The sequence below is a fragment of the Schistocerca cancellata genome, chromosome 5 (genome assembly GCF_023864275.1).
Source record: "Schistocerca cancellata isolate TAMUIC-IGC-003103 chromosome 5, iqSchCanc2.1, whole genome shotgun sequence".
In the NCBI taxonomy this organism is placed as follows: Eukaryota; Metazoa; Arthropoda; class Insecta; order Orthoptera; family Acrididae; genus Schistocerca; species Schistocerca cancellata.
The window spans coordinates 333,757,679-333,771,350 of NC_064630.1; the positions used below are offsets into that span (position 1 = coordinate 333,757,679).

The 13,672-nt window shown below is 38.3% G+C and overlaps 1 protein-coding gene across 1 annotated transcript in view; it reads right to left on the reverse strand.

The window, feature by feature from the left end:
• Nucleotides 1–13,672, reverse strand: part of LOC126188899 (ER degradation-enhancing alpha-mannosidase-like protein 3) — a 227,815-nt gene that overhangs the window by 75,961 nt on the left and 138,182 nt on the right. The window contains exons 12-13 of the mRNA XM_049930585.1: nucleotides 9,953–10,112; nucleotides 8,789–8,959 (exon numbers count right to left, since the gene is read on the reverse strand). Coding sequence (XP_049786542.1) covers nucleotides 8,789–8,959; nucleotides 9,953–10,112 — 331 coding nt within the window. The remainder of the gene's footprint in view (nucleotides 1–8,788; nucleotides 8,960–9,952; nucleotides 10,113–13,672) is intronic.

The following is a 13,672-nucleotide window of genomic DNA, read 5'->3' on the forward strand; positions in this document are numbered from 1 at the left end:
GCAAACAAAATGTCTATCTGACACATACTTGCAATAGTAACAGTTTTGAGAGAACCCAGAAAGTATGTTGTTTCTGGTATACTCACATGAGTTTGCCCCAGTTTGATGAAACACAATCTATTTCTCATAACAGATAATGTAGCGATATAACTGACAATCTGGCATATACTGTTAACAATTACAGCACAGTGCCCGTACACCACACGGGCGCAGCCGCCCTGACGTTGGCAACGGTGCACGTATACCGTACAGAAAAGCTTTTATTTGGCACCATAAGCGCATTTAGCGCGTCTCCAAAGCAGTTTCGTCAAGTAACGAGGTAGTTCATTCTTCTTCCACAAGAGGCCAGCACTTATCGGCTATCTCATCCTGGGAGCGGTTGTGAGCACTATAAATACAAAGTTATCTGCAGTTCATTCACAGGTGTTTACAATTATGAAAATGGCACACAGCGAGTTGACGAAGGCCGAGATCTTGGATATTCTTTATGGAGATGCAGGAACAGAAATGGATGATTCTGACAAAGAGGATTCGTACTCTCCAGTCGAAAGTACAAGTGATGATTCAGGTATGTACTGTATTTACTCGAATCTAAGCCGCACTCGAATCTAAGCCGCACCTGAAAAATGAGACTCGAAATCAAGGAAAAAAAATTTTCCCGAATCTAAGCCGCACCTGAAATATGAGACTCGAAATTCAAGGGGAGAGTAAAGTTTTAGGCCGCACCTCCAAATCGAAACAAAGTTGGTCCATTGTAATATGAGACACAATTTAGGTCGAATGAATGACGATACAGCTACAGTAGTTTGGTTCGCGTAGTAAGCTAAGCAGTTAGGCTTTACCAGGTAGCCATAGCTATGCGTCAGGCGCTCCGTCCATAATTATACGGGTACCCTTCCTTTTTCACGTGCTTCGTCTGGTTTGGATCGATTGCTTATTTTTCTTTGATCTTATAAGTGCCGTTCTCTTTGTTATAGGTGTTTACGTCACTCTAAGCTGAAAATGCATTACTGTACTGTGTCATGCACTGTTTGTCGCATTCTGATAATCAGTGTTTACGGCCTGTCGCGGCTCGCGGCGTGGCTTGCTTTTGTGCGCACTACCGCCGCTTACAATTAAAAAAAGAAAAAGAGAGAAATCGTCTCATTAGCGAAACAATGGCAAGAGACTGCTATTTGTTGTTACTAACACTGCTGCTTTCTTTGACGATCAACAAGAACCAAATAATAGACTGCGTATGATAGAAAATGTTCTGAACGAGAGTTTAGCGAAAATTTTTCTGTTTGAAAATCTTTGCAGACGTCTCTTTAGTACATAACATTCTGCACAGAAATTAGTCATCTTAGATTTAAAAATCTAGTCAACTGACGTGCTTCATTTCTGACTATCACTATTAGGCATAAGAATAATACGAATATAAACATGAAATGATATGTATATTCTTCGGCGTTTGCTGTTGTCTCACTCTAGTTTCGTAGTTTATTAAGCGGACAGGATTTAAACGAGATAGCAGCAAACACGAAAGAATACAGGGCAAAATGTTTATATACGTATTATTCTTATGGTGAAGAGAATACTGCATGTGATTCACAATTGATAAAAGTTACTATTAGTAACCATCTCTTCTCATAGGTAGAAAAAATTCAGAACGTAGAGTTGGCCATATTGACAAACATCCCAAACAGTCTTGCCAGTCGGATTTTCGTAGTACAGTACATTTAAATGTTGCTACATTCGAAGACTAACAATACGGAATTTGTATTTACTTCGTTGGATAATGTATGAAAATGCAGTGGTCGAAACTCGGGGCGGAGAAAAAATTTCGTCTTCCATAGTTTTTTTTTTTTTTTCTTTTTTTTTTTTTTTTTTTTTTTTTTTTTTTTTTATTAATTTACTGACGCAGAGGTTTTGGCGCCAGTATTTATCTTTGTGCCTGAAAAGCATGCATGTGAATCGCTAGATATATTCGACGGCAGAAGTTAGTTGTGGCGGCACCTACCAACATTTTTCAGAACTTCCGCTTACTTTGCACTCGATTCTAAGCCGCAGGCGGTTTTTTGGATTACAAAAACCGGAAAAAAAGTGCGGCTTAGATTCGAGTAAATACGGTATGTGTGTGTGTCAATTGTTTATAAAGTGAAGAGTTTACTACCGCATTTTGTATTGTGAGTAGTGTTCATTACTTCACTTGCATATAGTAATTTAGTACTAAAGTTCGCATTATTTTTTTCTATGCAGACAGTGATACAGACCACCAGTCACTATCTGTGGTACCTGGTCGCGTGTGCCTCACTGAACACAAAGAGCAAGTTTGGTCAGAACTAGATGATCAGCCAGCACTGCCGGATTTCCAGGAAGTAATCAGCATAGCATCGCATTTTTCAGATGCCACTGAGGAGATTCAATAAGTTAGTTATTTCTTTGATGATGACATTATTCAGCACATCAAAAGTGAAATGAATCGGTACACTGGTAACGTTATTACAGCAATGAAACACAAAGGTAGCCTGAAAATAAACTCTGTTTGACATAAAGTCTGCAGTGAAATTGCAAGACATTTACTGTTTTTTCAGTATTATTTTGCATATGTGCATCCTCAAATTGCGGAAAATCAGTGATCATCGGTCAACAGACTCGTTTTTTCAGACAGGATTTGCAAGTAAATTGTTGAGTTGCGATCGATTTTGCGCTACACTGTCGATATTTCACTTGAATGACAAGACTACATTCATTAGCACAGGCGAAGAAAAGCACAACCCACTTCATAAAGTAAGGCCTTTTTTTTATTTCTTTGTAAATAAAAGCAAAAGTAGTTTTCATCCAGGCATGAATCTGACAATAGATGAGGCAATGTGTCCCTTTCGTGGTAGAATAGGCTTCAGAGTACACATGAAAAACAAACCCAATAAATATGGAATAAAAATGTACGCTCCCTGTGATTCATCAACTGGTTATATGCTAAACTGCGACATATATACAGGTTCTGCAGGGAATGCTGACAGTAGTATCTAGGGCCTTGTACAAAGTTTGTGTTCAAAGTACTTTGGCAAAGGACATTGCGTTTATATGGATAGGTACTACACCTGTTCATCTCTTTTGGACATGTTGTGAAAAAACAAAACTCTTGGAGTGGGAACTGTAATTAAAAAACAGGAAAGTTTTGCCACGAATATTCAAAACACTAAAACTAAAAAAAGGATCAGATGGTTTTTCAAAGGAAATTGTAAAGCCAGACGTTTGGGGTTGACAGAGCACATCAGTTCTCCAGCTATTATCCATTTGCCCGAAAAACTTTGAAGTGGTGGAACTGTCAACAGTTTTATTTTGTATAAAGAGAAGACTCGGAAGAACATATCCATAGTAGACTTTACTCACAAAGCGGGGAAGAAATTGGCTGAAAAGGGTGGAAATATTTTTCAGCAACAAGCCGCTTCATCCTTCCAAATTGAGAGGACATTTGCAAAGCACTTTCCAGAGCAGGTCCCACTCACTGCAAACAAGGTGAATACTACTAGGTATTACAAATTATGTTCAGACAGATGAAAGAAAGAGACGGGTAAGCACATCAGGAAGGAAAGTAGATGGTGGTGCAAGGACTGTGATGTTGGCCTTTGTGTCCCACAGTGTTTCCAGGATTTTCACATGAAGGCTAACTACATCTGAACTATTAAAATATTCTGGTTTACAGGTACCTGCAGTTAGACATTCCAGTAATATTTTTTTAAAATTTAGATACAGTAATAATGGAATTACTCGAGAGAGATCATGTAAAACTTTATTATTCACGACATTTTTGTGTTTTCTTTTTTTAATTAAAACACCTATTTCTATTTTACATTGTAAAATAAACTCACATTCACGTATAGCACTTACTTTTTCCTTTTAAATGATGCAAGAACCATATTCCTATCATTTTTCTGCTCTTTGCAATCTAATTTCAAACATCCATTAAATATGCCAGTTCACAGCCAAGTGCCAGGTGTAAAGAGGGCAGTGTTGAAAGTGTTAAAAACACATTTGAAGTGCAGAGTTTAATGTGACACATTCTAAAAACAAGAGGAGAAACGCACCGGAAATGACCGCGGAGAAGCCCTCGGACGTTGGCGCGCCAGGTACATATAGCCTGCGGCCGCGAGCTCGCCTCCAGTTCACCACCGGCAATGGAGAGTGAAGCTTTGACAATGCCAGCCACTCGTGCTGGCGAAACGTCAGAAAAATCATTAGATGAACGTCGGCCGAAGAACCCGAGACAGAAGCCAATAGGCAGTTTGTCAACAAGTGGCCACAAAAGCCTTAACAATTTTGTATTAGGGATATCGGTCTGTAAGTTTTGCAGGTCCGTTGTTTACCCTCCTTATATACTGGAGCCACCTTGACTTTCTTCCAGTAGCTTGGGACTTTGTGCTGGGTGAGAGATTCATGATAAATGCAAGCTAGGTACGGGGCCAATGTGAGAGTACACTTGGTAAAATCGAACTGGGCTTTCATCTGGACCCGGTGATTTGTTTGCTTGCAAATCTTTCAGTTGTTTCTCTACCAGGTAAGCTTATTAAAATGTTGTCCATACAGGAGTCTGGCCGATGGTCAAATGATGGTATGTTTGTACATTTCTACTCTGTGAACGATTCCTTGAACATTAAATTTAAAACTTCGGCTTTTGTTTTCCTATCTTCAACTCCCATGCTAGACTGGTCAACAAGGGCCTGCTGCCAGATCTTTTACTAAGGTGTGGCGGTTGTAGCAGTTGTATGCTTCATTCATAGATCTTTTCACAGACGCACAAAACTCCACTAACTTTCGCTTGTCGTCATTTGTGCGTTCCCTTTGGAACTGAGAGTGCAACAGCCTCTGCTTCCTCAGCATCCGCCTAATTTTATTATTAAACCATGGTGGGTCTTTTCCATCCTTTATCCATTTACTAGGCACATAACTCTCCAGACAACGATTTACAATCTGCTTACTCTTTGCCCATAATTCCTCGATATCCATCTTACTGGAATTATGCGATGCCAATTCACTGTCTAAGTGAGATCTGTTTATCTGCTCTATCTAGCAGAAACACTCTCCTATATATCTTAGTACATGACAAATTTCAATTGATGCACCTACCCATTCCTGAGAAAAAGAGGTCTTTATGGATAGCCATATCTTTTGAATGCACTGTCTTAGAAGCTTAAATTTTTTACTCTGCCATTGGACTGTAGATTTTGGTGCGTGAGTTTGTATCAAAATACGTAATACATGAGATGGTAACTTCTGATTTCACTGACTTAGAAGCCTACATTTTCCTCGCTGCCAAGAAACCGTAGAGCTTAGTATTGACAAATATCAGCTTGATACTTCTATTTGTTCCTGAGAAAAAGGGGTCTTAATAGTCAGTCGGTCGGTCGGTCGGACGGACAGACAGACAGACAGACAGACAGGGTTCACTTTTACCAATTATGGTACAGAACCCTAAAAAAAGGATGTAGAAGTTCTAAGAGGCACAATATTTCTTATTCAGTTTTTTTAATTTTCCACAAATTTAGAAAACTGGAGAATGTGATTTCTGCATCTACACCCCTCAAATATATTGTGACTGTGATCAACTGATCTATTTTTGCAGAAGTAATGACCTAACATTAAAACTAAAGAAAATAACCAAAGTATTCATGAAAATCAGTGAACAAAATATGAACACCTTTTAAAACAATATGTCATGAAGCTTGGGTTGAAACTTTACAGGCATACAATGTAAATGAAAAGCATGACACACTTACTAGTAAAGTCACTTATAATTTCAGTGTAGCACTCCCAAAGTGAACAGCCAAGATAAACTGCAAGCTCAAACCAGTGAAAAATTAAAACACAATAAGAAGTTACGAGAAGAGAGATGACTGGGGAAAGTGAAACTATAAACTACTACAAAATAAGTGCAGGAAAATGAAAACAAAGGCAAAAACGAGAGACATTATTACTACCAAATCTCATAATACAGCTAGTACATGAACAACATTGCTATAAATCTTAAACAGTTCTTCCAGAGCTGGAATTTTTCTATGAAAACTGAAGGTAAGCAGGGTGAGTGGCCAGAAAGGCTTCCCAAAAATTCAGTAAATAAGATGTATAATAGGTAAGTTGTTTATCTGGATAAATACAACATTCTCAGTCTGATGGAAAAATACTATACCGTCATTAGATGACAAAAGTGCTTAGTTTCTGAATATTTTCAAAACAAGCCACTGATAAAACCATTATAAAGCTAATCTGCAAACAGGAGAGTGGATACAATCATACCTAAGCAACATGAAACAGTGTGTGTCAACAGAAACAAAAACCATTAAATACACAATGCCACAGGGGTCGGTAATGTGGTCTTACTCCTTAATCTGTTTGTGAATGATACAGGTGTGGCAAAGAAAGAGACAATACGACAATACTAAATGAAGACAAAAATGTGGAAGAGCTTGAGAAAGAAGCGTATTTTTACAACAGCACAGCACAAAGGTTCATGGAAAATGAACTGGATAGAAACCTGGAAAAGTGTTTAGGAACAAAGAAGTTGGATATCTATAAAGGTGAATAAACAAGACTGAAGAAAGTAGTATCCACTAAAATCTCCAATATTACTGGAAAAAAAAGAGGCAAAATGGAAACAGCATCTTGCCATTTTTTGTAAGAACGCAGTTCTGTCATATTCATAATGAAATTTCAAAAGCGAGATGATGGTTGGCCAGTGGTTATATCATAGCCCTGCTTTTACATTCCCAGAATTAATGTTTTCCCACCATTTACAACATTTTTATTGGTCCCTTATATGTTCAAATGTTAATTCACACTCACTTCTGCTTCATTATAATTCTAAGTTTCTCACCATTCACATTTAATGAAACAACATTCATGGAGAGAGGAAGAAAAAAGTTTAAGTGAGATAAAATGGTGCTGGCAACGCAGTGGCTTTCAAGCAGTACTTACAAACATTACACAGTTAACTTTCTAGAGCTCTGCACTACCCAGTTCTGAAACAGTAGGAGTTGTTACAAGTGAGAACAATTCGTGCCACTATTTCTTGATCTCCTAACACTGCCAACATAACAGCAGCTATATTGAGGGTAGTGTTTTTAGTGGTCATGTTTTTGAATACAGCATTGGATTGAACTAAACATCAGTATTATTCCAAATTGACTGAAAGTTAGCAATGATAAAGAAGAGCTAGGGAAGTCTCTCTTCTGTATAATGCACAAAGTAGTTTTGAATCATTGCAGGTGGAGCACCTATTGTAAAAAAAAATGAATGAAATACCTGGGAATTGCAGTATCTGATTTGCAGCAAAATATGGCATGAAGCAATTGCCAAGGTAGTCGTCAGGTTGGGACTAAAAGCAGCGCAACTTAAATAGCTGTGAGTGAAACAGAAATACATAACATTGAAATCAATCATAATCATCAATCACTTGTGGCACTACTTTCAGAATACATCCCAATTGCAGAGATTTTTTTTAGCCACAGAATGATTGGGGAAGATTAGAAAAGAGGAACACATTGCTCAGAACAAACAATGAGAGGGATGCACCTCTTGTGTGGATGAGGTGAAACCAAGATGAAGAGGGAAACGACAGACAACGTTATGAGACAGTTATCACAACTTGCAGACAAACTTATGTACACAGTATACAATGAACTCTGAACAATACCTTGATGTACTGAATGACAACATGAGGAACAAACATACAGGAAATAAAAAAGGGGGTGGGTTGCGCTGAAGGGGGAAAAAAGTAAAAAAAAAAAAAAAAAAAAAAAACTAAAAAAACTAATTAAGATCATTTTAAAAAAAGTGTCATTCAAACAGACAGAAAATATCTTCAGCTTTTTAAATGATCCAAAAGTAAAAATTATCAACATGACACAATAGGCAGAAAATATTTCAAAAGGGAAGGCATCTTAATCTTCACATGTCTAAAGCAGCAACATATATAACAAAAGACAACTCAAAAACTGTCGCGCAAACACTACAAAATACAAAGGAGAAACCAATTATGAAACATACCCCACCAGACAGACAATCCTTGAAAAGGACCTCTGTACTTGGGTACAATTCAATACAAATTCTGTCCACAAACCTACAGAAAGGTATACATGACATTAATATCCACAGAATCTCCTAGACCATCTACTGGAAAAGGAATATTACACTGCTTAAGATTACTACACAAGTTAAATTTTTGAACACTCATATTGTTCTTTGTAACTATTAGTGTTGAAAAGCCTGGTCAAAATTGTTGTCCTTTAGGAAATATGTAATACTGATGTTTTATACTCTTGTTGTGTACCATATTAAGTGCATGCCACTGTTCACTATGTAATCCTACAAGTTAAAATAAAAATTAATCAGTCAATTGAGCTTCTATTAAAATAGAGTTTCTGAAATACTGAAAGTCAATCACTAAGTTTTCTTTCTTTGTTCACTTATAAGTAACAATATTTGTGTTCTTGCATGTAAAAAAAAGTATTATGTAACCATTCATGCAATTTGTATGTCAAGATATATTTTTGTACAGCTTTTCCGTATTTTTACAAATTAAATTGGTGGCTTCCCAATTATTTTGAAAGAAACAGAACATAGCACGACAAAATCGTATATCTATCTGCAAGAGATCATTCCTGAAAATTTGCAAAAACACTATGCCTCCACTTCGTTAGCTAAAACTACTGGGACACTTAAGTAATGCACAACTGAACATTTGCAAAGGAAAAATGGTATAGCATTACCTACATTGCACCAAATTTAAAATAAAAATGAAAGAAGTTACCTGAAATTCTTGTGCACGGAGCTTCCGATTAAATTGTCTGCGTGGGCAGACACCTGATACCATATCCTGGAGCGGTTTGCGGAGAGATGCAGGAAACAAATGAAGCATATTTGGGCATGAGCGAGCAAATTCTGCATCTTCCTCCAATTTGATTTCATTCTGATCTTTGATCTGCAAGGACAGCAATAAAAATAATTAGAAAATATACTTCGATGTCACAAGCTAAGGCAATGTCCTTTCATGTCACAAGTCAAGGAAACGTCTACTGATCCTTTCTATCACTGACAAAGCTAAAATAAGTAAAAAAGAAAACCATTTAAAATTATAGAAAGAAACATGCAGAGCGGCAAAAAGTTGTTGCAATACAATGAAATTAGCACAATATTTTATTGTGTCTTCAGTACAGCATCAGAGAGCTTTTATGGGCTCAATGAAATACTGTTACCAAAACTCTTCCCATGTGCACTGTTACATAACCATTGCTACTGAGTTTTCCAATTGCACCTTAAAACTGCTGTGTACTTTGTGCCGAACATTCTGAACTATGTAGATGGCTCCTCTTTACATAAATGACTGTCATTATCTTCATTTTTTGACTCTGCCCCTCTCTTTGTTTAACATTTATTTTAAATGTATAAATAAAACAGCACGTAATGATACTATCTTTACTACCTTACCATACTCCCTGTAAATTTGGAAGTAATAATAACTACAAATATACTTTTTTAAATTATTACATTTTAAAATGTTTATAACTCAAATTAAATTGGCCATCACTTCCCACTCAAGAGATGTATTCTACCAAGAGAGAGTAAGACATGACCTAATGGAGATGTGAAAAGTACAGAAAGAGCACAACAAACATTGACATTAAGTTTATTTAATAATTGCTATAGTTTTTTTTATTATACCCCAAGATGAGAAACTAAGGTGCTAATTACTAATTTGAAAGCCAAAGACCCCTGAATACACTATGAGATATTACCTGTTTATATTATGTAAGTACGAGTTACAACCTACATTTCCTGCCAACCAGCTCTATGTCCATATGCTAAAAATACATATTCCACGGCAGATCTTGCAAGTTAGATGGCCATATATGAAAATAAGAATTTGAAACTTAAAGCAACAGCAACAAAGTACAAAACTGGTGAGTCTACTTACTGTTATCACTGTATAGTTGGAATTACGAGCTAAAGATAATGGCAGTAGATGAGCTTCTGTTGTGAAGAGAAATTCATCCAAGTCCAATACAAGATCTGAAGGCTCCGCAAATAGCAAATAGAGGTACTTGAATGTTTCTGCTAACACAAAGGAATCCATTCTGAAAAAGAATACAACTGAAATGTAATTATGGTTCATACTACAAACTTGGACTGGAGCAAAATGTGCTAAGAACACTTTTGAAAATGCAAGGTATTTTGTATCACATTTTATAATAATTATTTTTTGTTAGCACATTATATCATAACAATTGTGATAAACCCTGAAATAAGTGGTACATACTTCCAAATATTTAAGCACAGAAGCTTTTTGGCACAATCCAAGTGATTTTTTCCACAATGTGTGTCATTTTCAGCTCAATCACTCACAATGACAACTACAGCCATTGTGTCAGCTTCATTTATTGTACAACAATGACAGAATGTCTATTACAGCAATCCAGAGACATCATGCATTTCATCTGGCGCTCATTGTTTTCTGTATTAGTACTGTGCTCTTTCTGGTAGATGGCACTAGCAGAATATTTGTGAAACTGAGTCCAGAATATGAGATTACATGTAAGTAGTCTTTATTTTGTGAGCTCAGTGAGTGATAGTGTGCATGACTATATGAACAATCTGTGAGAATATGGCAGAAAATGGACAAAATAGTATTTTTTGACAATGGGGGGGAACTGCATGTACACATCAAAGCATGCTGAAGCGAGAAATGAGTGCTCATGCGAGAAATGGGTGCTTACGTGGCAATGAAGTGAACTACATGCCATTCAATGGGGAATGAATGTAATTGTTGTTATTGCTATTTCTGATATTGTTTATAGGGTGCATGGTCACTCAACATTGAGGTTATCAGCGTTCTTACATGTATTAAAAGAAATGAATATGGCTAAAAGGGCTACAAACGTTGGCACACACATTTATCCAATCACTCACTCATACCTCATGTGCATTGATCCAAACAATCATTCCATATCACAAGCCATGAAACAAAGGAAAAATAGTGAAAGGTACTACACTTGGGAAGAAAACAGAAGTAAAACAACGCAGGAGCTAAAACAATGGCACAGGGATAAGTGACCAGCTGATCACTTCCAAAAAACATAGGTTCGTTAACACTTTAGGAACATCTCCCTAAATTTTTGGAAACAAGTTGGACAAATCACAAAACCTTAAAAGTCCCACCACATTCACATTCATTAGAATGTCAATTAAAATACAGGGCAGATCTGATGACAAATCAGCTGCTGCCCTCTGGTCCAAATGTAAAAAACAATCTAGCAAAATGTGGTGCACAATAATCTGTATGAAATATGCACCACACACTGGAGGGCCCTCTGCCAGAGCAAGAAGTCATGCATCAGAGGCCTGGCCTATACCGATGAGTACCAAGGACTTCATCCTGTCTTCATGCCCGAAAGGAGGTACTCCAGGGTTGCTTAGCGGGCTTTACTAGAGGTAGATTATTATTTGTCACTTCCAGCCACTCGTCTTCCCATCGACATGACTCTGTACCACAACAGTGAAGTGACAGCATACAGGGGAATGGCACACTGAAGTAACTGAGGATCACAACACACCTCCTTGGCTGCTACATCTGCTCTTTTGTTCCCACCAGTACTCATGCACCCTGGTATGCAGCAGAAAGACACCTCCTCCTCCAGCTGTTTTAGTTGGAGGAGAGTGTCTTGGATATTCTAGACTACTTTATCTGCTGGGTACAAGTGTTGTAGGGAGTGAAGAGGAGTCAGAGAATCAGAACAGATAAGGAATTTAGTGATTTAAGCACATTTCACCTGCTATAGTGCCTGCAAGATTGTATACAATTCCACACCAAACATAGTAAAGCCTTAAGGCAGCCAGATCTTGATGACAATCAGCGAAAACAACAGAGCAACCATCAGACTCCTCCTGTTTTGATCCATCTGTAAAGACAGCTGAAAAGTTGTGACACTGAATTAAAATGTCCTTAAATAATGTAATAAAAACGTATGTAGGATTGCAACCTCTCCAGTACTGCACTATACCTCAAAGCACACTGGGCATCTGCAGTAACCAGGGTGGCAGACAGTTAAAACCCAGAATTTAGGGGTTGTAATTGTTCCACTACAAGTGATTCCAGCACATGCCGCACACAGATCCCAAATGGCCACGTTGCTCATAGATGACTGGAAAAAAGGCATCCCAGAGGCAGATGTGCAACAGTATGGTATGCAGGTGAATCTGAAGCTGCGAGAAGCCTGCATGCCTGATGCACCATGAGGAATTGCCAGCAGATGGTGTATGGCAGTTCTCCAGTCTCAGCACTGAGACTGGGTACAGAGCTGGTGCTGTAAGCACCTGTAGCCAGCCTAATCCCCTCATGGTGGATACCATCAATAACATTCAGGTAACAAGGCCTCACTGACCCCTACACTGTACATCCATAGTCTAGCTGTGAACACACAAAAGCTCTATAAAACTGAAGCAGACACACCCTGTCTGGCCCCCAAGATCTGTGGCTAAGGTACTTTATGAGATTCAGAGCCTACTGCGTTCTGGCTTTCAAGTCTCACAGGTGTGGTAGTCATGACAATTTGAAGTAAAAAATGAGGCCCAGAAACCTCACAGAGTATTTAAAATGTAGAAAGGTGTCCGTCCATAATATGGAAGTCAGATAAATTAAAAATACACACTTCACTGCAGAAAACTGAAAATCCGATTTTGCGGCCCATTCCTCTAACCTCCACACTGTAAGCTGCAGATGACAGTTCGCTGCTGTAGCACTGTAGGATGAACAGAAAACAGTAAAATCATCCACAAATGAGAAGCACTGTACAGGACTCCTTGCCGTAGACACAATACTGTTTATGGCTATGGCAAAGAGGGTAACACTTAAAACACTGCCCTGAGGAACATAATCCTGCTGTTCAAAACAGTCTAACAGCACATCACCAACTCAGGACCTAAAAAGATGCTTATATGGGAAGGACCATATGACGACGAGGAGGCAGCCACAAAAACCCGATTGAGGAAGTTGCACGAGAATAGTGTGTGTCCAAGTAGTGTTGTACTGACATCAAAGAATATACTGAGATAGCGATTTTTATGTAGGAAAGCCTGATGAATAGCCACCTACAGTAGGGTCAAATTGTCGACAGTGGACCAAAACCTCAAAAATTCACACTGAGTGGCTAAAGAGTTGCGTAGTCTCTAAAACCCAGACCAGATGACAGTTACCCATTGAGACCTTGGTCTTTACTACACAGCTCATTAAGTCAACGCTCCAGTAACTACTGGAACATGGGCAGTCCTTTCCCGGTTTGAGGAGAGGTAGCAGAATTGCCTCTCTCCACAAGTTAGGATAGCTGCCAGCTTGCCATTTAAAATTAAAATATTCAAGGAGGATTTCCTTTGATGCTTCTGGTAAATGTCAAAGTATGAAGTACTGGATTTGGCAGTGATTGGATGTAGTGTCCCGAGTCTCAGACTGCCGATTCCAGCTCCCACGTGCAGAAAGGACAGTTCTAAGACTCAGAATTGTGGGATCTGAAGTCCAACTTTCCCCTCTCTGCAGCTATGTGGTATCTACATCTACATTTACATCCATACTTCGCAAGCTACCTGACGGTGTGTGGCGGAGGGAACCTTGAGTACCTCTATCGGTTCTCCCTTCTATTCCAGT